The sequence below is a fragment of the Urocitellus parryii genome, chromosome 5, assembly GCF_045843805.1.
Source record: "Urocitellus parryii isolate mUroPar1 chromosome 5, mUroPar1.hap1, whole genome shotgun sequence".
NCBI classification, from domain to species: Eukaryota; Metazoa; Chordata; class Mammalia; order Rodentia; family Sciuridae; genus Urocitellus; species Urocitellus parryii.
In genome coordinates this window covers 11,882,198-11,908,655 of record NC_135535.1, presented here as the reverse complement: position 1 = coordinate 11,908,655, position 26,458 = coordinate 11,882,198, and the positions used below count along the sequence as shown (strand labels likewise).

The 26,458-nt window shown below is 48.9% G+C and overlaps 1 protein-coding gene and 1 pseudogene across 3 annotated transcripts; both read left to right on the top strand.

Annotated features, from left to right (window-relative positions):
* The first annotated feature begins 8,714 nt into the window (after positions 1–8,714).
* Positions 8,715–9,283, top strand: LOC144255167 (BCL2/adenovirus E1B 19 kDa protein-interacting protein 3-like pseudogene; annotated as a pseudogene).
* A 9,395-nt stretch (positions 9,284–18,678) lies between these two features.
* On the top strand, positions 18,679–25,688 carry LOC113197718 (apolipoprotein L6-like). 3 transcript variants are annotated; one of them, XM_077798861.1, is made up of 5 exons: positions 18,679–18,830; positions 19,370–19,478; positions 19,992–20,025; positions 21,530–22,344; positions 24,470–25,688. In XM_077798861.1, exons 3-5 carry the CDS (start codon positions 20,001–20,003, stop codon positions 24,674–24,676), a joined length of 1,047 nt encoding a protein of 348 aa, XP_077654987.1. In that variant the 5' UTR covers positions 18,679–18,830; positions 19,370–19,478; positions 19,992–20,000; the 3' UTR covers positions 24,677–25,688. The 3 variants fall into 3 exon arrangements, with proteins under 3 accessions (XP_077654987.1, XP_077654985.1, XP_077654986.1); XM_077798859.1 differs by lacking the exon at positions 19,992–20,025 and having other exon boundaries at positions 18,680–18,830; XM_077798860.1 differs by lacking the exon at positions 19,992–20,025 and having other exon boundaries at positions 18,680–18,842.
* The last annotated feature ends 770 nt before the right edge of the window (positions 25,689–26,458 follow it).

Below are 26,458 nucleotides of genomic sequence, written 5' to 3'. Positions count from 1 at the left end.
AAAGGGCAGAAGTGCATGGATATTCTATATCTCTCCCTTTGAAAGCAGATGTCACACTTTTGCCCATTGCGACACTAATCAGGCCTGGATTTCCGTCCTCCCTCCTGCTCCAGCCTAAGAATAAAGAGCCTCACTCCTGTGTCCTCTGCAGGGTCTGATTCTTCTGGTGGGAGCACAAGTGAGAAGTTAGCTCTCCACCAGGTGGCCTGCCCCACAGGGTCCCTGCTGGGTCAGAGCCAGGTTCGCACACAATGGGATGTCCCTGTCCCTGGAACCTGCCCCACCAGATCACTTTGTAGGAAGGAAGGGGGCCCAGGAGCCCTCTGTGTCCCCCACAACCAAAATCCTCCCATGTCCTCAGGACTGCTCAAGTCCCCCTGTCTGTCCCGTCCACCCACCCAAACATGACTTTGCTTTCCTGGGCTTTAGCTGCCATTTGAGAGTCAACCATGAGCTTTGCATGCGATTTTTTCTTTAAAGAAAAGAAAGAGGCAGCCACACTGGCCAAAGGTGACAGCAGTTGCTATTCTTGCATGGAATTCCCTTCTGTGCTTTTCTTGCTTTGGGTTTTGAAGTGCTGGCTTTGCAAGACCCTCCCTGCAGGCCGCGTGATTGGCGTTTCTCTCTATTCCCAGCCCCTCATTTGTCTACAGAGCTGTCACTTATCATCCTGCTGCTTTCACGAAGCAGAAACATCTAATATTCCACGCCTTCATTGGTTTTCATAGGCAGTTTTCCCACATCTTTTATGGGTGCGCTATCTGTACATAATGACGGACTTGTTACTCATCCGTTCATGCACACAGTACAACAGGACTATTTGGCCCATTATCACTCCCCCGCCCTTCCCCCTCCTTCCCCACCTCCCAACCCTGGTCCCTCTCCTCCACTGGTCTCCCCTTGATTTTCATGAGATTCCCCCCCACACACACACCCCTTTCTTTTCCTATTTCCTCTCTAGCTTCCACACAGGAGAGAAAGCATACAACATTTGACCTTCTCAGTGTGGCTTATTTCACTTAACACAACGTTCTCAAGTTCCTTCCATTTTCCAGAAAATGACATAATTTCATTTTTCTCTATGGCCCCATTCTGTATATGCACCACACTTTCTGTATCCATTCTTCTGATGATGACACCGAGGCTGGTTCCATAGTTTGGCTACTGTGAATTGAGCTGCTATGAACATGGGTGTGCATGCTGATAGCATGATGGCATTAATTCTTCAAAACAAATACCGATGGGTGGTGGAGCTGGGCTATATGGTGGTTCAAGGCCTCATAGAGTTTAATATGTTGCAAAGTATTCACTTGAGGGTGTGGCTTAGTGATCGAGCACTCGCCTAGCACAAGGGAGGCACTGGGACAATCTCAGCATCATATAAAAATAAAATAAAGGTATTGTGTCTGCCTACAATGAAAAAAATATTTAAAAAAATATACTCTTGACTAATATAATATTTTTCTTTTTCTTTTTGCAGCACGGGGGATTAAACCTGGCCTTGTTTGTCATGCTCCTTGAGGGCTCTACCCCTGAGCTGCCTCTCCAGCCCCACTCCTATGTCTGAGACAGGGTCTTGTTAAGTTGCCAAGGCTGGCCTGATGACTTGAGATCCTCCTGGCTCAGCCTCCAGAGCACCTGGGGTTGCTGGTGTGCACCCCCACACCTGGCTATGTACGATGCTTTAATTAGGGAAAGATTAGACATTGATGTTTTAAGTGTCCAAAACCAACTCAAAATGGCTTACACAGCAAAAGGAATTAGTTGGCACACAGTTTACAGTCTCAGGGATACCATGGACTCACATGTGTTGTTGTGGTGTAAACCAATCAATAAAATCCAATAAGAGTGTAAGTTATAGGTTATAGATTAGTAAAAAATATAGATTATAGGTATAATAAGTGAGGTGAGACGATTATTAATCCATAACTGCCAGAGACAGGCCTAGGACTCCATTTTGCTGCCTTGTATAAAAAACTGTTACAAGAGCCGCTTCCGAGAAACTGAAATGAAAGCTCTTTTCTCGTAAATATTTTGTTTTCTGTACTTTGCACCCCACAGAATGCACTCAACCCAGGATATGGTGGTCTTGGTGACCCAAGACTTTGGAGTAGATTCTCACCCCTGCTAACCACCTGCTTGAACTCGGGATACGGTTGTCTAACACCTGCTCAGACCCAAGATGTGGTCAACTGAGTTGCAAAGCTGACTGCTTTTTTTTCTAGCTTCCGTGAGTGGCTTGTTTGCATGGTGCTAAGGAAAGCCCCTGAGTCCTGGTTTTTGTCTTTAAGTTCCCAGGACACAGGCCAGGAAGTCGCTGTTCTCCCACTGAGCTTCAGTCTCTCTGGGTGGGTGACAGTCCTGGCCGGTAAATAAAGCTCTCATTGATTTGAATTTGTTTTCTGAAACAGCTTCCCATGACAGTGTCTGGAACCATGCAGCACAAATGTCACCGGCCACCTCATTTTCTGTCTCACAGGCTTCACTGGGCACCCAGGCCCAGGAGCTCCAGGTTCCTAGAGGAAGAGAGAGGGGAAAGGCCCTGGTCCACTCTGATTGGCCAAGCCCAGGCCCTGCCCCTGGCCTGCTGCTGCTGGGCGGTGCTTGGGGAACCAAGTGGGAGGAGAGGAAACTTAACCCCAAGCAGAGGACCTTGGCTGTTGGCCTCTCCCAGTTCCTGAACTTTTAGATTATTCAAGTTTTTATTTACACAGTATTACCAAGTGTTTACCTAAAGGCAGGGTCCCTTTTCCCTCCTGGAATTGTGGACCCAATAACAAGGTGGACTGAGTGGGGGCAGGGCGACAATACTAATAGAATGGACATCTGTTGCCTGAAACTTCTTCCTATGATTCTTGGGAGTCTCTTCTTAATATCAGGGTGTTGTGATGGGCAAAGGTGCAACCCATTCAGTCCAGGGGAAAGAGAATGTCCACGTGCTTCTGCCCTTTTCAATGCTTTTATTCACTTAAAATCACTCCATACAATTCACTCCATAGGTTCTTAATCACAAAGGGACAATCCTTAATGGTGGGCACTCAACAGACATAACTAATTAAAGTAAACCATTCTAAGTTAACTCTGAGCACTGCAAATGCACTTCCTCATGACAGACCTATTGCAGACATCCCCTCTGCATGCGGAGCTTGTGCCAGATTTAAAGTCTCAAGTCTGAGGCTTTAAGTCCAGCAGATGCACATGCACTCAGACCACAGAGACCAGGTCAGGAACCCACAGAAGCTTCTCCGGGGGTGGGGTTGGCGGCTGGCTGAGGTGAGGGTCCTAAGGAGAAGTCCTTTTCTCACCAGAGTCCAGAGGCTGCTGTGGAGTTTGAGAGTGGTGAGTGCGATGCCGAGGATGAGGCAGATGAGAAGAGTTGGGGTGTCAGTCCAGGTCCTCACCAGGCTCTCAGGCTTGTGTGCAGCAGTGTCGGCTGGCTGAGTGTCGGTTCATTTGCTCTATTATTTCTATCAGTTTGGGGAGCTTCTGCTCGCCCTTTGCGTCCCTGTCAGCTGTTACCAGGTTTCTTAGGGACATCTTGCATCTTAGGGTCAGGATGGAAGGCCTGGTGGTTTCCGTCCTGATATTACCCTTAAGGCCATTCGTACACAGGGTCCTCTAAGTGTGATACCTAAGATAAAGGACAACAGCGTCCGAGGGGCCAGGAGGGGTGGTCCCCCCCCCCACACACATTGTGTCATAAGAAATCGTGTGAGATTTTTGAGTACAGGGACATCCAGGCACATTAAGATGTGTGGGCATGGCCAGGTGAAACTTGTGACCTGGGGATTTATTTTATTTTATGTTTTTTGATTCTGCTGATTAAACCCAGGGTTGCGTTACCACTGAGCTGCGTCCCCAGCCCTATTTGTTTATTTATTTATTTATTCACTGAAGTTGGGAGCTTGTTTATTTTGTGAAATGGTTGGAGGGGGAGAATGACTCAGAGAATGGGGGTTCCAGAGCCATCTGTGACCCTTCCTTGCTGGGTCTCACTTCTGGGTTCTGGTTTCCTCAGCCATAAAATAGGTGTCACCTGAACAAAGTCCAGGGCTCCATTTGGACCCGCAGGTGGAGGGCCACTCTCAGGAACAGGTCGGGGTCTCCTGGATTGCAATTCCTTTTGGTACTTACCCAGAAGTAGGCTTATGGGATCAAATGATCATTGTTTCTTTCTTTTCTTTTCTTTTCTTTTTTTAAGGAAACTGCATGTTGATGTCCGTAATGGCTGGACTGGTTTACATCCCCAAAACATACAGGGGCCCGGTCTCTCCACATCCTGCCAGCTCGTTGTCTTTTTTTTTTTTTAAATACAATACCCATCCTAACAGGTGTAGGACGCCATCTCCTTGTGGTTAGGTCACAGTCCCATTGTGATGAGCGAGGCCGAGCATCTCATGTGCTCACATGAGTTTCAGCATGTAGCTAAATCCTTTGCCCATTTCTCAAATGGGTGGGATTTGGGGCTGTGGATGAGGGTTAGGAGCTCTCTCTAGTCTTGACACTAATCCTGCATATGTGATTTGCAAATATCCTCTCTCATTTCATGGAGCTGCCGTTTCACTCTGTGGGAAGTGCCCTTTGGTGCCCAAGTTTGTGATTTACGTGAAGTCTGATTTTTCTTTTTTTCTTTTGTTGAGTCTCACTCGTGAGAAATCACTGCCAACTCCCATTCTGTGAAGCTTTTGCCCTGTTTTCTGCAAAGAGTTTCACCAATTTATTTCGCTTGGGTCTCTGATCCAATTTGCGTCACTTTTTTGTACATGGGGTTAGGGAAGTGTCACCTTCGTTATTCTGTCAGATGTCTGTCGGAGCTGCGCTGGATGAACATGACTCTAAGTCCTGATGCAGCGGATTCTGAACAATTCCTGCTTCAGTCTGGCAGGACGGTGCCAGGTCACAGTGACTTGGGCGTTTTCCCAGCTCAGACAACAAGGCGTGGCCCTAGGAGCAGGCGTTCCCCCACTGGGGCTGAGCTACCCTCACCTGTTGCTTTGCAATCCCACCCCTTTGCCCTTTTGGGGATAGAATGTTCCATGGAACCTCCCTTTGTGTGTCCCCTATATAAGAATAAAGAATTCCAATGGCTCCCTCTCTTTCCACCGACACTTAAGGTCGCAGAGCCGTCCCTGGATTATTGAATAGGTGCTTTCTTTGTTGTTTTCTTAAATTCTTGAAATAATCAAATTTTGTGAACCCAGCATTAGGTCGCCAGCTAGGATAGATGGCAGTAGACACCTAAGGTCCCCAGCACCATTTACTGAGGGTCTCCTTCTGAGCTCTCTGTTCTCCTCCATGGTTGACGTCTGTCTCTATTCCAGTACCGTGCAGTTTTATGGTAGCTTCGTAGTCAATTTTGAAATCAGGCAGTAGGGTCCTCCAACTTTGTTCTTCTTTTTCAAGATTGTTTGAGCTATTCGGGGTTCTTTAAGGTTTCTTGTGAATTTTAGGATGAAATGTTTTATTTTTGCAAAAAACATGATTAGGATTTTGATAGGCTCGCATTGAACCTGCAGATCCTTTAGGGAGTATTAACATTGAAATAATATCAAACCTTCCAATTTATGAACAATCGTCTTTTCATTTCTGTGTCTTTTTTTTACCCCCATGTCTTTTGGCAGTGTTGCATAGTTTGCAGCCTACAAGTCTTTGGTTTCCTTTAACTAACAGTTTAGAGGTGGTCGCTGTACACACCAGTCTGCTGACCCATTACGGTGGTGGCCAGGGGCCAGGGCCAGGTGCCATTATGGTTTGGAAGTGGTGTCCCCCCACCCCCAAAGCTCACCTGTGAGACAAAGCAAGGTGTGGAGGGGAAATGATTGGGGTATAGCCTTAACCTAATCAGTGAGTTAATCCCTGATGAGACTAACTGAGGTGCTAGGGGGTGGCTGGAGGAGGTGGGAATTGGGTGTGGTTTGGGTGTATTTTTGGATCTGAAGAGTGGGGTCTCTGTCTGCTTCTTGATCTCTTGTGAGCGGGTTCCCTCTGCCACACGCTCCACCATGAGGTTCAGCCTCACCTCAACCCCAAGGAATGGAGCAGCTCAACCCCGAGCCCTCAAGTAAACCTTTCCCTTCTACAGGGTGCTGCCGGGTCCCTCAGTGACAGCAGCGGAAACCTGGTAAAACGGGTGCCATTCCTTTTGCATTCCTTCCCTCTGGCTGAGGCCTGGGCTTCTAAATGACAAAAGCTTCAGTTTTACCCCAGACAAGCAGGGTGGGGGACAGGTGGGGAGAGGGGAAGTGTCCTTGGGCTTCTTTTCCCTATCCTTCACTCTGGCCCTGGAAGAGGGCCTCGGAGTTCTGCCATCTGGTAAGAGGCAGAGAACAGTGCATAGGGTTGACTTGAAATCCAGCTCTCAACCCTCCAGCCCTGGAGCCCAGGAGGATCCAGCCCCTTCTTTCCTTTCTCCCCTCCCCCACCCAACCTTGCCATTTGGCCTTGGGCACATCACCTGCTTCCCAGGCTCAGCTCTCACTGGCAGACCAGGGACACAGCAGGGTGACTGCCTGGTTGCAGGCAACTAAAACACTCAGGGGTCACTCCAGGGGATCTGTGCTAGTTGGCCTCCCACAGGTGACCTCACAGCAGTCAAAAGACCCCTCCACTGCCCCCAACCAGCTCAGGCAGAGCCTGTGGTGGGTCAGACAGAGACCTGCTAAGACATCATGTGGTCCCAAGGACAGGGTGCTCCCGGGCACAGCCCTCCTCTGTCCCCCTGGCCAGGGGTCTATGATATGTGGTCTGTGCTCAGGAGGGGTCTCCCTGGCCACTCTGCAGCTTCCTCTCATCCCTGCACAGTGACCCTGGGCCCCGCATGGCACAGGAGAGGGGTTAGCTTGGGTGTTTCTGGGTCAAGTTCAACACTCACCTTCCTTCCCAAGGAAATTTAGAATCCACGCTTTAAGAATCTCAGAACCACAAGGTACAAGATCTACCCCTGATGCCGCATGGTCTCTCCACAACCTCCAGGGCCTCTACTCTGTGGCCCCCTGGAGGCTCAGCCTGGGGCCTCATGCACCCTGCATTCTCCTGCCCACATTGGAGGACCCAGGCCCCAGACAGGAGGGGCTAGTGGCTCCTCTTACTGATGATGTCACAGGCCCTGGAGGTGGTGGCCTTGGCTGCCCCAGGGGAGCCAGCAAATGAAACCCCAGTCCCCCAGTCAGCTCTGTGATGTCCTGCGCCTGCCTGTTCCTTCTCTCTGGCCGGCTGGCCTCTCCTGGCCCCACAACCCCTCTGTCACCAGATTCCACAGCTTATCCTCCTGCCTCAAAAGTCACTTCCCCACAGGGCGCTCTGCCCACCTGCTGTGCCCACAGAGGCCTGGCCAGTGTGGCCGCTGCCAGTGGACGGGAACCCCGGTGCGCCGGGCTGTGCACCTGGGCTCCCCTGGCCCAGCAGCCCCACGGTGCTGGGCGCTGAGTGCAGAGAGCAGGGACGGGGAAGACGCGGCCCTCTCCTGGTGAGGGGCGGCTCTGGGATTCGGCAGGAGCCCCACGTCCCATGCTCAGTCTTGCAGGTGGGCTCCCCCTCTGTCTCCTGATGGGAATGTGACCACGGGTCCCTGACCACCCAGCTAGAGCCCACCTCCTGTCCCTGATGGCAAATGGCATGCCCAGGCCACAGCAGGAGGGCAGGGCTGGTGTGCTGCTCCCTGGCAGGGGGCTCCAGGGCCTGTGGACTCTGTCCTGGGCCCACACCCAGCAGCTCCCTGGAGGAGATGACATCACCCAGGAGGGCAGAGGTCCTGATGCCAGGGAGGGAGCCGCAGAGGGACCAATCTCAGTGAGGGACGGGGAGCAATGCCACAGGGTCGCTTCCAGAAGCCCCTGGAGAGGTGGTGACATCAGAAATGAACCCTGTGGCTGGAGCAGAGAGGGCTGCTCAGTGAGGACACCCAGGTGCCCACCTGGGGGACCAGCTGCTGGGGACGTGTCCTTTTGCACAATGCTCTTCCTGTGGTCCCTGGGCCAGACTGTTCCACTCCTGACCTCGTGGAGGACATTCCTCAGGGGCCTGGTCCAAGGGCACCCCCTTTTATGAAGGCCCCATTTCCTCCTGGAGGAGAGGACCTTGGAGAGGGAATGGCACCCCAGCTGGGGACCCACGAACCCCTCCCCGGAGACCTGCCCAGGGAGTCTCCTGACTGCATCTGCGGGGGACGCCGTTCTCTCTCCTACAATCCAGGGCTGGGAGGACATGAACTGAAGGATGGAGACTGGGTCTCTGCTGTCCATGAAGCGCACCTGCAGGGGGACACATAACAAGGGTGGGAGAGGGACCTACGATGGGCCTTGGACCCTGCTCCTGGAGCTGCCTGATACTCTGTAGATTCTCCCTGGGTTCCGTGAGCATGTCAGAGCCCAGACACCCTAGCTGTGACCACGTGCACAGAGACATTCCCGTAGCAGGCTGCGGCCATGGCACACGATTTTCATGAAACAATACCCATGCCCTTATCGCCGGCTGGCTGGACTGGGGATCCAAGCTGGGTGCATAAGAGCTAGCAACCACCTTAAGCTAAGAAAATAGAAACAAAGGGGCTGGGATTGTGGCTCAGCAGTAGAGCACTCGCCTAGCACCGGTGGGGCCTGGGTTCGATCCTCAGCACCCATAAAAATAAAGGCATTGGGTTGTGTTGCTGCCTGAGAACCGGAGACGCTCTTCGCCGTGGCCGCAGCTCTTCCAGCCGCCCGACAAGGTCCTCTCACTTGGTTGAGCCACCGCCGACCTGCACAACTACAACAACAACTGCGAGGAAGGGAACAGGCGTTGCCTCCGCCAGCCGGCCTCAACAGCTCCTGGGTGGAGCTGCCCATGACTGGCAGCAATGGCAATGATCATGGCAATGGGAAGAATGGGCGCTGGAACACGTACCTTCTTCCTCTTCCATCCACAATGGAGACCTGGAGAAGATTCTTTTGGATGCATGAGTCAGGACAGCAGTTCAGGAGGCAGTTCTCATGTGACAGCCTTCACCTCAGAAGATGGGCAGGTCGGGTCTGATGTGGAGATGCACACCAGCAGGGACACAGCTCTCAGTCAGAGGAGGAAGTGCTAGAAGGAGAGAAGGAAGTCGAGGCTTTGCAGAAAAGTGCAGACTGGGTATCCGACACCCCAAGCGCTCTGTGTCTCTAAGCTTGAGGAAAAGCGGAGCCATGAAGAAAGGTGGTATTTTTCTGCAGAATTTCTGAAGGTGTTCATTCCTCATGTTTTGGCTTTGGGGCTAGGCATCTATATTGGAAAACGACTGAGCACACCTTCTGCCAGCACCTACTGAGGGAAGGAAAAGCCCCTGGAGATGCCTGTGGCCTGTGAAGCGGTGTATTGTCACTGTAGTTTGTTTGAACTTGAGACCATTATAAGCATGACCAACCTTCCCCCCTATTTTTACATATCCAGCCCAGTAACTCTCAATTCCAGTATTCTATTCAAACTCGGTTGAGGCATTTTACTAACTTTATTCCCTTTTTGGCTTGTAAGACACACTAGAATTTCCTAACAGAATTTACTGTTGTTTAGAAATTTGCAAGGGCTTTTTTTCCGCAAATGCCACCAGCAGGCTGTGGCCACGGGCACACGATTTTCATGAAACAATACCCATGTCCTCGTTATTACGACACACACTGGTATTTTTCATTCTGTGCCATTTCCTCCTGTGACAACTGAGACCCACTACACTGGCTTCACGATGCACTAAAGTGATGTGACTTGGGCAGTATAAGAACAACCAAGCTAGCTGGGCACAGGGGCCACAGCTGTAATCCCAGCAACTCAGGAGGCTGAGGCAGGAGGATAGGAGTTCAAAGCCAGCCTCAGCAACCTGGTGAGGCCCCAAGCAAGTTACTGAACACTGTCTCTAAGTGAAATATAATAAGGGATAGGGTGTGGCTCCGTGGTTAAGCACTGCAGGGTTCAATCCTGGTACTAAAACCAACAATCAAAAGGCAGAACAATAAATAAAAAAACCCAAGCTAGATCCACAGCCTTCAATTTATGGTCACTTTTGCTTACACCGGACCAAGATGAGCTTGTTCCTTGTAACCTGCAAACTGAATGTGCCCCTTGCTCGTCCTTCACCTGCATTCCAGCCCCTGCCCTCGTCCACCCCACGCCTGGCCAGGCTCACGGGCCACAAGGAGTGTTCTGCAAAAAGCATTTTTCCCCTTCATCTGTAGAAAAGCGACGTGGGCTTCTGGGACCTGCTGTGGGGGAGGGGAACTGTGTCACACCTGGGCTCCAATCCCAGCCATCTTGGTCTCAGACACCGTGACCTTGGTGAGTTCCGTGAGCCCAGGAGTCTCACCTCAGCAGCTGTAGAATGGAAAAAGCTCCCAACTCATGGGAGGAGCCTAGCCCCAGGAGATGAGGTGTGAAATGTCCCCATCACAGGGCTCCACAAGGAACACTGTACACGTGACAGCTCCCAGCCCTCCAAACACAGGAGGAAGAGCACCCTTTGTCACTTGAGTGGGAGCAGTGTCAAGAGTCTCCAGCTGTGCGGGGTGACGCACACTTGTAATCCTGGGAGGCTGAGGCAGGAGGATCATGACTTCAGAGCCAGCCTCAGCAACTTAGCACAGTGCTAAGCAACTCACTGAGACCTGTCTCCAAATAAAATACAAAAGATGTGGTCAGGGGTTGAGTGCCCCTGAGTTCAACCCCTAGTACCAAAAAATGAAAATAAAATAAAGAGTCTCTCCAGCCTCCCGTGACAGTGAAGCCCTGTGCCTGTGTCCCCACACAGGGAGGACTGGTGTGCCACGGTCAAGGTACAGAAGGGAGATCATGAGGGCTGGACTTGCAGTAGGTCGAGGCCAGCCGTCTGGCCAGCCAGGCCTGAGACGCAGAGCCCTGGCCTTCTCAGGGCTGCTCTCCCCTAGTAACCACTGCTCCCTGCTCCACCCAGCGGGGCTCCCGCATCTGGAACAGCTTCCAAGCAGAGCTGGGGGCAGGGGTGCAACTCTGACTACATTTGGAAAATTCTACCTCCTGGAAGCCTTAGTTCAAAAGCCCCCTGAACACTTCCCCCAGGACAAGGGCTCCTGGAGTTGGGAACCGCAGGGGGCCTTCTTCCAGAACCACCCAGTCCCTCCCCTTTGCCCCAGGTTAGCGGGAGGCTGTTGGCCACAAAGCGGGTTCCAGCACTGTCAGTTTATGACCTGGGGACCAAAACAGTCTCCCTTCTAAGGTCTGACAGGACACCCCATTGGCCAGGGGATATTCATCATGGGGGCAAAGCAATTCTTGCTGTGATATTGTCCCATCAGACCAAATGCCTGGGTCACTGGCAGAATAGACAGCTGAACCCAGAAACGAAAAGGGCAGAAACTAAAGCCCACCTGTGCTCCATGGGCAGCCTCCTCCTAGGGATCCTCAGGGAAGCCTAAGAAACGGGAGGAAAGGCCCCGCCATGGCGTATCCATGAGCTAGTGGAGGAAAAGGCCCCAAAGGAGCCTCAGGACCACCAACAACAGGTACCCACTTAACGCTGAGCACATTGTATAATGAGAAGGAGACAGACAGTCAGACTCAATGCCTGTCCTCCAACCCCTGGAATGCAACATGGGAGGAAAAAAGATTAATGCACAGTGGGTTTTTTTTTTTTTTTGTATATTCTGGTTTGTCCAACCCTCTCCTGGGATGAAATTTGTGTGTCAATTAAATGCACAAATAACATTCATGAAGTCTGTGTCACAATATGAATATAAGAAAGAGTCACAAACTAGAAAAAAATAAAAGAAAAGGATATGTATGGAAATACATTTTAGTATGGAAAATTGAAAGGTAAAAGAAATGTTTCTGGATGAGAAAGTATTTTGGCTGCTTAAGTAATATTCTTGTTCTAAAGTCCAAGATGAAAGGGGACGAAACTTACAAGTAAAGTTGTGAATGTCTAAGTCGCAGAAGGTTTGTGGAAGGTAAAGCTCAAAAAGTGTGTTTGTGATTAAATTGGCTATAAGTGACACAGTCAGTTAAAGTTATTTGAATTTGAATGTACTGATATAAAAAAATCTGAAACACAGATCTACTCTTACTATCAACATAATTTTCTTGTATTTGTGAGGTTTTATTATTTGTGGAAACTCAGTCTTAAAGGAATTAGGGTTTGTACCTGTTGTAAAGCCTTAAATGATTACTTTGTAACTGGTCAAGTAAACAATTGTTATTTAAGTTATAACAATACTGTTGACACTCAAAATATATGTGACTAGGTGTATGTAGGCATCTGAGAACGATACCTTTCTAAGCCCTGTCTAGCCCTAACAATGTAAGAAACATGGCGAAGATTTTAGCAATAAAACAGCCCTTATTCACCACAGAAGAACTCACACTGGAGAATAGCACTACAAATGTGAATAATGTGGCAAAACTTTTAATAAAAAGTAAAACTTTATTCACCACAACAGAAGACACCCTGATGAGTGTGAAATGTGAATAAAGTGATGATACTTTTAAAGAAATACTAAACCTTATTAACAACAGAATTTATACAGAAAAGAACCCATACAAATGGAAACAATGCAGCAAAGCTTTTAATAAGAAATCAAATCTTTTTCACCACTAGGCTATTCATTCTGGAAAGAAGACATATAAATGAAGAGAATGTTGAAACATTTTAAATTATATATCATACATTACTAGACATCAGAGAAAACACACTGGAGAAAAGCTCTACAAATGAGACCATTGTACCATTCCCCTAAGAAGAGGTCAACATTTAATCCTCACCACAATATCCACAGCAGAGAGAAAGTTTTGAAATGTGAAAACTAACAATGTGACAATGCCTCAAAAATTTATTAACCAGTACTCAGCATTTGTGGATACATACTGGTTAGAGAGAATACAAATGGGGGAAAAAAAACATTTCATAGCCACATGTTTCTTAAACACTACTGATTTTTGGAGAATTCATTGTGCACAGAAACCCTAAATAGTTAAATAATATTTCCAAAACTTATTCAAATTTTAAATTCATTGAACATCTGAAAACTCATACCAGTAGTGAACATTGAAAAAATGTATGCCATATATGACAATGAAACTTTTATAATAAACACCTTGACAAATGTGAAAAAAAAGTTTATAAAATGAAAGCTTATGTAAGTTTGCCAGCAAGATAAGCAATAAGTGCTCCTTCTATACATTATGCTCTCTTTTTTGACATAGAAGGGCCACACTGTCATTCGAAGACCTGTCTTATATCTGTTTGCTTTAACTAAGCCAACTTTGGGTCATTAACACTGTTTCCTAAATGTAGTAGAGATTTAAGGCTACCCTTGGATTTTTGTTAACCCGTGCAAACCTCTGATTATTGTTACTGTACACTCGGGATTGTGAATTGGACTTTAAAAGTTAAACTTCATTAAATGTAAAGCTTAGGAGAGCACTTTGCCAAGTTAGTGTTCTCCAAACTAAAATTAGGTGTAGCAAGTGTCTCGGGTTTATATAAAAATGACTATTTTGATTGGTATTTATTCATGTCATTTCATGTTTTATAGCTGGATAAAGTAAACTGCTGTCAACTCTTCAAACTGAAATTGAAATTTAAATGCACTTTTTGAAGATAATAAGGAGAGGCTGTTCTGTTTAAAGGTGACACTGTAAAACATGGAAGCATTTTGGCACTTTGTTCACAAAAGGAAAGTTACAAGCTCTCTTAGCCTCTCTTTGATTCATGTTTCAGGTGTAAGTTGTATTGTGTTATTTGTGAAGAGCACACCTTACCTGAGATAAGGCTCTGCTTCCCACCTTACATCATTTTAAAAATGGCTCCAAAAAAGGCTAGACTTCAGCCCATTTAAAGTTGTATTCAGAAGTTGATTTTTGATGTAAAGATTTCTGTGCTCTCAGACAGGGAATATAATATGTAACTAAGTAAAGGTTCAAGATTATAAAAGCCATTTTTTTGGTTCATAGTTGTTACACAAACTGAATATGCTTTTGCTCTGTTAATTCATTTTGTATTTTCCTTGTAAACTTTGTAACTGTTGCCTGTTTGTGTTTTGCAGAGGTACTGCTTATTGAAAATAAACAAACAAACAAACAACCATGGTTAATTTGAGATAATAAGTCATCACCTACAGGACAGACAGTATGTAATGCTGACTTCCAGTACTAATACTGACCTCAATTAAATGAAAGGGGTATCTGTAGAATTATAGATGTTGAAGTCATAATCCGTTATTCCCTCTTTAAGCCTGGTGAAACTTTCTTGCTGGCTATTTACAATCAAAAAGTTGGAGATCAAAGTCAAGGAAGTAAAAGGGCCAAGGAAAAAGCAGCCACCATTTGGCCCTTACCCTCTAAAGGTCAGCCAGGACCCAGAGAACGCCAGGACCCCTCCCTGGGCCCTGCAACTCTAATGAGTTACCTGATCTACTGAGGGAGATCTGGAGCACCCTAGAGAACAGGAAGCCTTTACCTGCATTCCAGCCCCTGCCCTTGTGGCCAGGCTCAAGGGCCACAAGGAGTGTTCTGCCAAACTCAAATTTTTCTTCATAAGTAGAAGAGAGATGTGGGCTTCTGAGACGTGCTGTGGGGAAGGGGAACTGCGTCACACCTGGGCTGCAACCCCAGCCTGCCTGTTCTTAGACACTGTGACCTTGGGTGATCCCTGAGCCCAGAAGTCTCAGCCTTGGTAATGATAGACTGGGCAAAAGCTCCCTGACTCATGGAAGGGGCCTTGGGACCCAAGAGATGAGGTGTGCAATGTCCCCAGCACAGGACTCCACAAGGAACGCTCTACACGTGATGGCTCCCAGCCCTCCAAACCTGGGAGGACAAGCACCATTTGTCACTTGAGGTGGGAGCAGTGTCAAGAGTCTCTCCAGCCTCCTGTGACAGTCAAGTCCTGTGTCTGTGCATCCACACACAGGGAAGACTGGTGTGCCATGGTCAAGGTCACACACTTGATCTTTACAGACAGAGGGGAGTAGGTGAGGGCCAGGACTTGCTGTGGGACAAGGGTCTGGACAGCCAGGCCTGGGATTCAGAGACCTGGGGCCAGCTCACTGCTACTCTCCCCTATTAACTGTTGCTCCCGGGCTCTGCCCCAAAGTCCAACATGAAACGGGACAAAACTAATATGTAAGGTTGTGATTGTCTAAGTAAGTTGCAGAATGTTTGTGGAAGGTAAATCTCAAAAAGTTTGTGTTTGTGTTTAAATTGGCTATAATTAGCACAGTCATTAAAGTTATTGAATTTTAATGTACAGATAGGAAACAAAGTCTGAAACTCAGATCTGCTCTTATATAAACAAAATTTCTTGTATTTGTTGATTTTATTATTTGTGAAACTAAGTATTAAAGGAATTAGGGTTTGTTCCTGTTTTAAACTCTTAAATGATTACTTTGTAACTGGTCAAACCATAAATTGTTACTTAAGTTAAAACAATATTGTTAACATCTGAAATATATGTGACTGGCTATATGTAGGCATCTGAGAATATTACCTCTCTAAGCCTTGTCTACGTGTTATATAAAAGTTTATAAAATGGAAGTTTCTGCATGTTTGCCAGCTAGATGACCAATAAGTGCTCTCTTTTATACATTTATACTTATCTGGCATAGAAGGACCACACTGTCATTTAAAAACCTGTCTTATATTTGTTTGCTTTGAGTAAGCCAATTTCTGGTCATTAACACTGTTTCCTAAATGTATAAGAGATTTAAGGCTACCCTTTGATTTTTGTTAACACATGCAGGCCTGTGATTATTGTTACTATACACTTTGGATTCTAAATTGGGCTTTAAAAGTTAAACTTAGATAAATGAAAAGTTTAGGAGAGCACTTTGCCAAGTTGGTATTATCCAAACTAAAATGATTTGTGTAGCACAAGTCTTAGAATTGTATAGAAATAACAAATTTGGGGCTGGGGATGTGGCTCAAGCAGTAGCGCGCTCGTCTGGCGTGCGTGTGGCCCGGGTTCGATCCTCAGCACCACATACCAACAAAGGTGTTGTGTCTGCCAAGAACTAAAAAATAAATATTAAAAAAATTCTCTCTCTCTCTCTCCCTCTATCACTCTCTCTCAAAAAAAACAAAAAAACAAAAAAAAAAAGAAATAACAAATTTGGTTGGTATTTATTCATATCATTTGATATCAGTTTTACAGATGGATAAAGTAGACTGTTGTCAATAAGTTACAACTTTGTGTAATTCTTCACAATGAAATTGGGATTTAAATGCATTTTTGGGATGTTAATAATAAGGAGATCCTGATCTATTTAAAGGTAACACTGTAAAAACATGGAAGCATTCTCAAAACTTTTCCACAGAAAGAAAGGTAAAAGCTTGCTTAGCCTCTCTTTGATTCCATTTTTTTTCAAGAGCCCCACATCACCTGAGATAAGTCTCTGCCTCCCACCTTGTTCCATGTTAGAATGGCTCCAAAATAGAATAGACTTCAGATTTAAAGTTGTGTTCAAAAGACTGATTTTTGTTATAAAGAGTATTGTGATCTCAAACAGGGAATATAATATGTAACTAAGTAAAAGTACAGATAATAAAAGTCATTTTTCTTGGTTCACAGTTAATACATAAACTAAATATGCTTTTCTCTTTTAATTTAATTTAATTTTTCCTTATAAACTTTATAACTATTGCCTGTTAATGTTGCACAGGGGTACTACTCCAAACACACACACACCACCACCACCCCAACAACAACAACCTGGGTTAATTTGAGATAATAAGCCATCACCTACAGGATAGACAGTATGTAATGCTGACTTCCAGTACTAATACTGACCCAAATTAAATGAAAGTGGTATCTGTAAAATTATAGATGTTGAATCTATAATGTGTTATTTCCTCTTTAAGCTTAGTGAAAGTGGCTTGCTGGGTGTTTACAATCAAAAACTTGGAGACCAAAGTCAAGGAAGTAAAGGGGCCAAGGAAAAAGCAGACAACATTTTGGCCCTTAACCTCTAAGGACAACCAGGACCCAGAGAACAACAGGACTCCTCTCTGGGCCTGTGAGTCACCGGATCTGCTGATCAGGGAGATTGAGAGCACCCTAGAGAACAGGAAGCCAACCAGTGCACATTCTGCAAAGTGGAGGATCACTGGAGATGAAAATGTCTCTGATGCTTCCAAGAGAAGCCACATGTGTTCAGCAGGACCCTGATTCATCCTGGCAAGTGGCACCACAGATAGAGGAAAGCTAAAAGAGTAAGGAGGCTTCACACATGTCCCCAAGGGTGATCTCTGAGGAATCTCAGGTCACTCTGAAGAGTAGATAGAAACAAGGTCAGTTTTGCTCTTAAATACATGGCAAGAGAGTATACCCTAAAAGGACAGTCCTACATGGACATTTAAAAGCAAAAACAATGGGCTTTCTTAATGTATTTAAGATGTACACTTGTGTCAGCCTTACCTAAAATAAGTAAAGCTGGGGGGCTGTCAAGGAAGCATCTGGTGTGGCAGTACCTAATGATAATGATCACAAAGGACTCTGGAGTCATGTTTTTCCTGAGTCAATTAGAGCATGATGTCATACACCTATAAATCTTCCTCACCTCCTATATTGACAAACTGTTTTTCACTGATAAGATTGAGTCACTGTCCTTAGGGTTTTCGGAGACCAGCTGAAATACTAATTGCTTTTGAGCTATTTATTTACAAAAAAAAAAGTACCGTTTTGCTCTCTTTATTATTGTCTTAGCATGATCCCTGCCCTATGTGTGCCTTGTCCAGTCACCTGCCATCTGCCATTCTGGACCTCTGGACTGCTCTGATGCTGAAAGACCTTAACTGTCCATGTCCCACCTGATAGAGAACAAGGACTTTGGATCACTTCCCTCAACTTCATCTCCTTCAGCAGGAAGCAGCTTGGAGATGTCGTAGCCCATTTTTCATAGAAATGGAAGGTATAAATTGACTGTGGGGAATTGTAACAGGGTCCACTCTATGCTGTGAATGTAGCCCTTGCTGCTCTGCCACTGCAACTTGTTTTTATAAGTGGACATTTTTCTTGCTCTTCCTCTCTCCCTCCACTCCCTAATCTCTCCCTCTCCCTAGTCTCAGGAGAAACAGGATTACCTTTGTTTCCCATCCTGGACAGTTATCTGTCCCTGAGTTCATACCCACCATGAGAATGAAGTCATCCAGCCTCCGAGTGAATTAGCTGTTTGAGTCTCTGGGCTCAGAGCCTCTGCATGGAAGAACGACAGGTGCAAGTCCCTGGCCCTCTAAAGTCTCCCTCCTGGGGTTGGGACAGGGCTGTGTACCTACGTAAGATGTGGTGGGAGAAAGGGGTTTTATAGTTGTCACAGGCAGCTGCTTTTAATCTATAGGCTGGGTGTCCCTGTAGGGTTCTGCCCAGCTTGGTCACAGCGTGGTCACAGCAGCTCTGAGCCAGAGGTGCTGTTTGGATTCCCATTCCACAGATGTGGAGCCAAGGTTAAGGCAACTGAGCAGCCTGCTCACCCCACTGCAGCGCTGAGTGGCTTCTGGGCTGCGGGGTCCACCTGGCAGCTGCTGTGTCTGATCTTTGTGCTGGAGGGAGGGGCCTCGGGCTGCTTCGCAGGAGCTGGCCATGCCCCAGCCGGCCTCTGGCTTGGATTCTGCACATCAGCCTCCTGCTCAGTCACCCCGTGGGAGGTGAAAGTGAAAGAAAAAGTGGGGCTTTTCCGGGAAAGCCCAGGTCTTCCGGGAACCTGCCTCTTTCTGGTTTTCCAAAGCCCCAACAACTGACATGCAGCGGCCCCACCCATAGGGTCTCCTGCATATCTTGGGAGGCGGTGGCTTGGACAGGCCACTGCCTCTGCCTCTGTCCCTGTTCCCAGCTCGCTGCTGCAGCACCAGGGACCCTCAGGGAGGTGAGCACAGAGGTGCGGTGGCCCTTTCCCCCAGACCTGGAGCAGAGGGACCTCAGGCTAGGGAGCCAGGGCAGGGGCTGGGCTCCTGAAGGAGCAGGTGCCAAGGGTTGGCTCCTGACCCCTGGCTCTGGACAAACAGCTGTCCTCGGGGCGACTGGGCTTTGCCTCCCCGCAGCTGGGAACTGTGCAGCTCAGGGCTCCGGGCTCTGGGCTTCGCTCCTCTCCTGAGAAACCCGGGGCCCCGCAGCTTCAGGGCTCCTCTTGGAAGAAGCTGCAGCTGGCTTCGCCTCCTGATGCAGTCCCCGCGTCCCGTCCTCTGGATTCAGGATTATTTCATCCTGTTTACTTGATGAAGGACGCAGGGAGGTGTCCTGGCAGTTACTGAGCCAGACATTTTGCAGAGATTTCACGGATAAAGAGAGAAACAGAGCAGCGAGGGCAGTCCTGAGACTGCAGAGCTGGAAAGGGACGGGAGGGGCTTTGAACCCACTTCAGCCACCTGTGCCTCTGCTAAGGAGAAGGTCTGTTTTCCCCTGTAGAGAGGGCGAGCAGCTCCCCTGCCAGCCAGGACACCCTGCCGTTCTGAACTAGGTGAGCAGAGAGACCCTTCAATCATGGCGATCAGGAGGACATCTCCATTCTACAAAGGTAGGTTTCCCTCCCGTGCAGCCAGTTCACCCTGGGAAAGTGGAGCCCAGAGATGGCTTGGTGGGAGAAAGACGGAAAACAGACTGGCCCAGATGTTGAAAAACGCACGTGGGCTGGGGTCGCGGGTCATGGCAATCCCTGGTCCTGCGTGGGTGGATCCCAGCGCTGCAAACCCAAAAGCAAGTCCCCAAACCAAGGGGACACCAGGACCTGTGAGACATATTTCTCTGGAGCCAGCCGCCTCCCCTCTGTGAGTTTCTGTTTCCCTTCCTCCTGGGCTCCTGCTTCCTCACTGATGAAGGCTGAACACTGGAGAAGCCGTCAAGGCAAGCATGTAGAGCAGGGTTTCCTTAGAAGGCCGTAACCCAGACTTCTCCCGGGAGGAGAACGGGGCCCTAGCTTGTATCCTGGTATCCCAGGAAGTGAGGGTGTCCTGCCCTTTACACATCCTGGACCTTCTGTGTCTTCCTGCCTTCTTTCCCTTATCTTTCTCCTTCCTGCACACCTGAGTAGGCCCAGGAGATGTCCTCCGTGGAATGGCCAAAAGGTGAGAAGCCCCTGGGCAGGGGGAAGGGCTAAATGGAGTGAGGGGGGAAGGAAGCCGGCAGGGAGAAGTGAAAGAACAACGTTCACAACTCCCTGAAGGGAGGGACAATTCCTGGAACAGGTTCTTAGCCCTGGGTTGGAGCAGAGCTGTGGAGGAAGGGCTCCAAGGCATGAACATGTCAGTACCTCGGGGCAGTCTCCAGCTTCCCAGACCCAAACGGGCCTTCCCTCTCTCCTGCTGGACTCCTGTCTGCACACACTGCCTGTCTTTCATTCTGGCTTCATGACTTCTCTTCCTCCAGGGCTCCCCTGTCCCTGGCTTTAACCTCAGGACTGAAATCGAACTTGAACCTGAGTTTCCACACAGCACATTCACACCAGAACAGTGCCTGGGCCACACTGGGAATGCCTCCTCCCATCCTCTGGTGTTCACAGCTCTGGGGACACAGGGATCTAGGTGGCTGGCACCTTTGTGCAATCAACCCATCAGTCAATCTCAGTGCCCCTTTCTCCTCCCTTCCCTGGCCTAGGCAGTGGATGGTGGGCTGGGCTTCAGATGGGGTCTCAGTTCTTATATTGTATGGGAAATCCTTGTTCCTCTCTGCCGCTGTCCTTGACACCCACACCAATCCATTCTGTGACCAGATCCGGGGCCGGGGAGGAGACTCCCATGCCAAACAATCCTGCACTTCTTAGTGGGGACCAAGGGCTGTCCTCCAGTTAATCAATTGTGACCTACCAGGGGCTAGCCTCAGGGTCCTGGGAGCTGGGGGCTCAGGCCCACCAGACCCTCCCACTCAGAGGCCAGTCCCAAGTCCAGCCTCTGCCAGAGCGGCACCCAGGCTCCTGGAGCCCCGCCCTCCTGGCAAGCATACAAAGCAGGGTTTATTTAAAAAGGGGTAAAATAGACTTCTCTTAGGAGAGAAGAGGGGCCATGAGTGGCATCCTACAAGTCAAGGAGTTGTGCCTTTTGTTGGTCCTAGGCTTCCTTTGTTCTCCTGCTCTCTTCTCCTTATCTCTCTCCTTCCTGCTACCTGACTGGGCCCAGGAGTTGCAGGGTGGGGTGGCCAAAAGGTGAGAGGCAGGTGGGCTGGAGGGGCCAAGGTGGAGTGTTCTGGGCAGGAAGGGGGCATAATCAACAACTCCCCGTAGGGAGGGTCGATCCCTGGGACAGGTTACCTTAGAACAGGTTGGAGCTGGGGCAGGTGATGTGGATAAGGTGGAGGAAGGCTTGAAGTTGTGAGCACTTCCATCCCCCCATTCTCTGGATCCGACCCTTGCCTATCTGCCTGTCTAGTTCTGGTTTCAATTTTATTAAACACTATAAGTCACAAAATCAGATCTAATATTCATATGTCCCTGGGAATACAATCTCTACAGTCTTTATAAATGCCTTATCATGAAAAAAGGATTTTTTTTCTTTAACTGGGGATTGAACCCCGGGGTGTTACCCATCGCCTTTTACTGTTTATTTGGAGATAACAATGTTGCTCTGGAAATTGTAGGGTCACCAGATGAAGATCTGTCAGATGAAGAAAACTATTTCTTGAAGTATCATAGAGAACAATTTTTGAAAGATTTCCCCAAGTGGAAACAGGAACAAGAAAAAACCATCAGAGAGCTCCGAGCCCGGGCAGATGAGATTGATGCCACCCTTGAACAAACCCACAAGATCAACGTGGTGGCCCACACCACAGCTGTCTTCTCTAGAGCCATGAGCCTCTTGGGGATTGCCCTCGCTCCACTGACCACAAGAGGAAGCCTGACGCTTTCAGCTGCTGGCAAAACTTTGGGGGCAGCAGCTGAGGTCACCAGTGATGTGACCAACCTGATAGAAGGGTCCTGCAATAAAAAAGTTAAAGCTCAGGCCACCGGGCACGGGCCTGCCAGTGAGCCAGAGTTGGAGCAGGTGGATGAGAAGTCCGTTCTCACAGCTATGACTAATATCATGGACAAGTTTCAAGACACCTCCAAGAGTCTCAGGAAGAGCAGGCGTGCCTACAGGGTAGCCCAAGCCAAGCCAAGCTTGGCTAAGGCTGCCAAGTATCGCCTGACAGGTGGCAAAGTCTCAGACAAAACCAGCAAGTATGTGCAGAAGGCCTTTGATGGCACACCTCTGGGAATGACCAAAAGTGCTCTCTTGGAGGGAGGTGCAGAGACGGCTGTCCACTTCGTGCGGGATTTGTGCAATCTCTCTGACACCTGGAAGAAACTGAAGGGTGGAGAGAGGGCACAGCAGGCCAAAGAACTAAGGGCCCAGGCCCAGGAGCTGGAAGAGCTGGTGACACAGTACAGCCACCATTATGAGCGGCTACAGCAGGTGAGCTCAGGATGTTGGAAGCGGGGCTTTGGCCCAAATCCTGGGAAACCAAGGTTGTCCAGAAGGGATTAAGGGAGTGTGTGCTTGTGAGTGTGGCAGTGAAGTTTGCACCGATGTCCTTGAGGACATAGCATATGGTGGCCCTGAAGGCCCAAACTGTAAGAGGTTCCCCTGGAGATGGCAGTCCTGCACAGACCTGGTCACCTGTTCCCTCTCCCTTAAGGCTCCTTTAGGACCTAGTGCCAGGAAGAGTATCTTCCTGGCTTTACACAGGAGGTCACTGAGCCATGGAGTGCTCTGGACTCAGTTATGTCCCCCTCAAATTATTCATCAAACGCCCAAGCCCAGTTAAAGCTCAGGCCACCGGGCACGGGCCTGCCAGTGAGCCAGAGTTGGAGCAGGTGGATGAGAAGTCCGTTCTCACAGCTATGACTAATATCTGGGGGTGGGGCTTGGGGAGGTGACAGGGTTGAATGCAGACCTAAGGACAGGCCCTAATCTGATGGGATCAATGTCCATATAAGAGGAGGAAGAAGATAGAGAGGGTCCCCCTGCCCCCAAAGCACCACACGGAGAAGCCCTTTAAGGGCACAGAGAAGGCAGCCACCTGCCAATAAGAAAGAAGAAGCCACTGTTGGGAGCCCAGTGGGCCAGCACCTGACCTGGGCCAGCACCCTGACCTGGGCAGCACCCTGACCTGGGCAGCACCCTGACCTGGGCAGCACCCTGACCTGGGCCAGCACCCTGACCTGGGCAGCACCCTGACCTGGGCCAGGGGCCTCTGGGACTCTGGGAACTACGTGTCAGCTGTATGAACCACTCTCTCTGTGGCCTTCCATCATGGCAGCCAAGACCCGCCTGACGGGGTGACGTGGCTGGCCAGTGTCCCCCTCTGCTCCAGCTGCTCTAACAGTGTATGTAGACCAGGTGATTTGTGAACCACAGAAACGTGTCCTGCCCAGTTCTGGAGGCTGCACGGCCAAGGTCCAGGTGCCTGCAGAGGCAGGCTTGGTGCTGGGGAGGCTCCCTCTGCGTCACAGAAGGCCCCTTCTTGTCCTTCCTCACCTGGACGGAGGGGCAAGCAGGACCCTCAGGGCCCTCTCATAGGAGCCAGTCCCACAGGTGAGGCCCCGCCCTCATGGCCTGTCACCATCCCAAGGCCCCGCCCCCTAGGGCCAACACTTGGGGGTTAGGGGTTGACCTGTGAATTTGGGGGAACACAAATATTCAGGGCCTAGCACCAAGTTCCCCAGGATTTTCTGTTAGCTGCAGGGCAGGCTGAATAAGTCCTGGCTGCAGGGCGGGCTGAACTGTCAACCCCACTGTCTGGCTCCTGACCGCTTGTTGGCCTCAAGGCTGAGCACTCAACCCCCAAGACCCCCACCCACCTGGTGCAACAGAAACCCACATCCCGCCCCTGCCCGGTCAGCCTGAGAAGCAGAAGGTGACACCCTTAGCAACTCCTGTGTGACCCAATCACTGCAGGCCACCAGGCAGCTCGCAGACCCAGACCCCACTAGATTTTGGCTGTAAAAACTCTCCTGGCTGGGGTCGTGGCTCAGTGGTAGAGCGCTCGCCTAGCATGTGCGAGGCCCTGGGTTCGATCCTCAGCACCACAAAAATGAAGAAAATGAGGATGTGTGTCCAGGTACAATTAAAAATAAAAAAATAAAAAATTCCTCCTGCTGCTGTCTCTCTGCTCTCTTTCCTCTTTCTTGCCTCTCTCTCTCTCTCTCTCTCTCTCTCTCTCTCTCTCTCTCTCTCTCTCTCTCTCTCTCTTCCCTCCCTGGTAATCAGAGACCACCGCAATAGAGATCTCTTGGTCTCACCGAGTGTCTGGTCATTTTCCTTCTCTCTTTTTTTCTTTCCTGCTTCCCTCCTTGTCTCTCTCTCTGGGGACTGAGCCCAGGGGCACTTTTATCCTGAGGTAAACCCTGGTCCTTTTCATTTTTTAAATTTTGAGCCAGGGTATCACTAACTGATCAGGCTGCCCGTGACCTTGGGATGGTCCTGCCTCACCTGCCCCATAGCTAGGATTTCAGGAGTGGGCAGTGCATTCAGCTCTTTTCATTTTAAAGTTAATGACATGTAATAATTGTACTGTTTTGTGTTTTTTTTCTCCCAGAAATTCTATTTTCGTTCTATGTTGTTGCGTTTCGTTTTGTTTTGTTGTGTTTGTTTTGTTTTGTATTTCCTCCCACAAATTCTCGAACTCTTGACAAGAACAGAGCAAAATCTTTTGTCTTGGGAAAGCAACAGAGACTCAAACTCAGCCTCCATCCAAGGCGCAGGACAGGTTCCAGGGCCAAGGGAAGCAAAGCAATTAACCTAGTGACCCAGGAGCGCCACTCGGAGGGACCAGAACCTGCTGCCCTCATCACAGCACAGCGAAGGTCACGGGGAGCGGAGACCCAGGCGGAGTGGCAGGATGAGGGCCCTGGCAGGCGCAGGCACAGCTGAAACCCCCACGCATGCGATGACTTGGAGACCCCAGCCCTGCGTACCTTACAAGCACTATAAAACTACACATTTCTGTCTTTTGGTTGAGTGTAAGGATGGCCTTAGGCCTTAGCCTAAGCAACTCCATTTTAAAATAAATCTGCATGCTCACCAGGCAAGCCACAGAGCCCCCAGACACTCAATCAGGGACAGCCTGATAAAAGCAAGTCACTTTCCACAACCCTGATAAGAGCCAGAAGGGTATCAGGGCGGAAACCACCAGACCATATGTCCATTCTAATATGTAAGAGGTCACTAAGTAAACCTGGTATCAGCTGATAGGGACCCAAAGGGCGAGCAGAAGCTCCCAAAATTTAGTATAAATAATGGAACAAATGAACATTCAGCCAGCCGACACTGATGCCCACATGCCAGAGAGCCTCATGAGGACCTGGACTACACCCCAACTCTTCTCATCATCTGCCTGATCCTCTGCATCGTCCTCACCGCTTGCTTGCTAACTCGACAGCTGCCTCTTGATCCTAGTGGGAAAGGCGACTTCTCCTTATGCCCATCTCCTCAGCCAGCCGCCAACCCACACCAGGAGAACCTCCATCGGCTCCTGACCTGCTCTCTGCATCTGAGTGCGTGGGCATCTGCTGGACTTAAGGCCTAAGACTTAAGACTTTAAATCTAGCACCTAAACTCAGCATGCAGAGGGGATGTCTGTAACAGGTCTGTCAGGATGAAGTGTGTTTGCAGTGCTCAGAGTTAACTTAGAATAATTGTTTGCTTTGAATTGATTTGTCTATAGCAGTGCCCAGTATTAAAGATCATCATTCCTTGATTAAGAACCTATAGAATGAAATTGTATTAAGTGATTTGAGTGAATAAAATATTGAAAAGGGCAGAAGTGCATGGATATTCTTTATCTCTCCCTTCGAATGCAGATGTCAGACTTTTGCCCATTGCGACATTGAATCAGGCCTGGATTTCCGTCTTCCCTCCTGCTCCAGCCTAAGAATAAAGAGCCTCACTCCTGTGTCCTCTGCAGGGTCTGATTCTTCTGGTGGGAGCACAAGTGAGAAGTTAGCTCTCCACCAGGTGGCCTGCCCCACAGGGTCCCTGCTGGGTCAGAGCCAGGTTCGCACACAGTGGGATGTCCCTGTCCCTGGAACCTGCCCCACCAGGGCACTGTAGGAAGGAAGGGGGTCCAGGAGCCCTCTGTGTCCCCCACAACCAAAATCCTCCCATGTCCTCAGGACTGCTCAAGTCCCCCTGTCTGTCCCGTCCACCCACCCAAACATGACTTTGCTTTCCTGTGCTTTAGCTGCCGTTTGAGAGTCAGCCATGAGCTTTGCATGCGATTTTTTCTTTAAAGAAAAGAAAGAGGCAGCCACACTGGCCAAAGGTGACAGCAGTTGCTCTTCTTGCATGGAATTCCCTTCTTTGCTTTTCTTGCTTTGGGTTTTGAAGTGCTGGCTTTGCAAGACCCTCCCTGCAGGCCGCGTGATTGGCGTTTCTCTCTATTCCCAGTCCCTCATTTGTCTACAGAGCTGTCACTTATCATCCTGCTGCTTTCACGAAGCAGAAACATCTAATATTCCACACTCTCATTGGTTTTCATAGGCAGTTTTCCCCACATCTTTTATGGGTGCGCTATCTGTACGTAATG

Coding starts and splice junctions, on each gene's coding strand:
- LOC113197718 (XM_077798859.1), top strand. CDS start 19,445: ATGGCGATCAGGAGGACATCTCCATTCTACAAAG. Junction 19,479..21,529: donor GACATCTCCATTCTACAAAG/GTAGGTTTCCCT, acceptor TGGAAATTGTAG/GGTCACCAGATGAAGATCTG. Junction 22,345..24,469: donor ATTATGAGCGGCTACAGCAG/GTGAGCTCAGGA, acceptor TTTTTCTCCCAG/AAATTCTATTTTCGTTCTAT.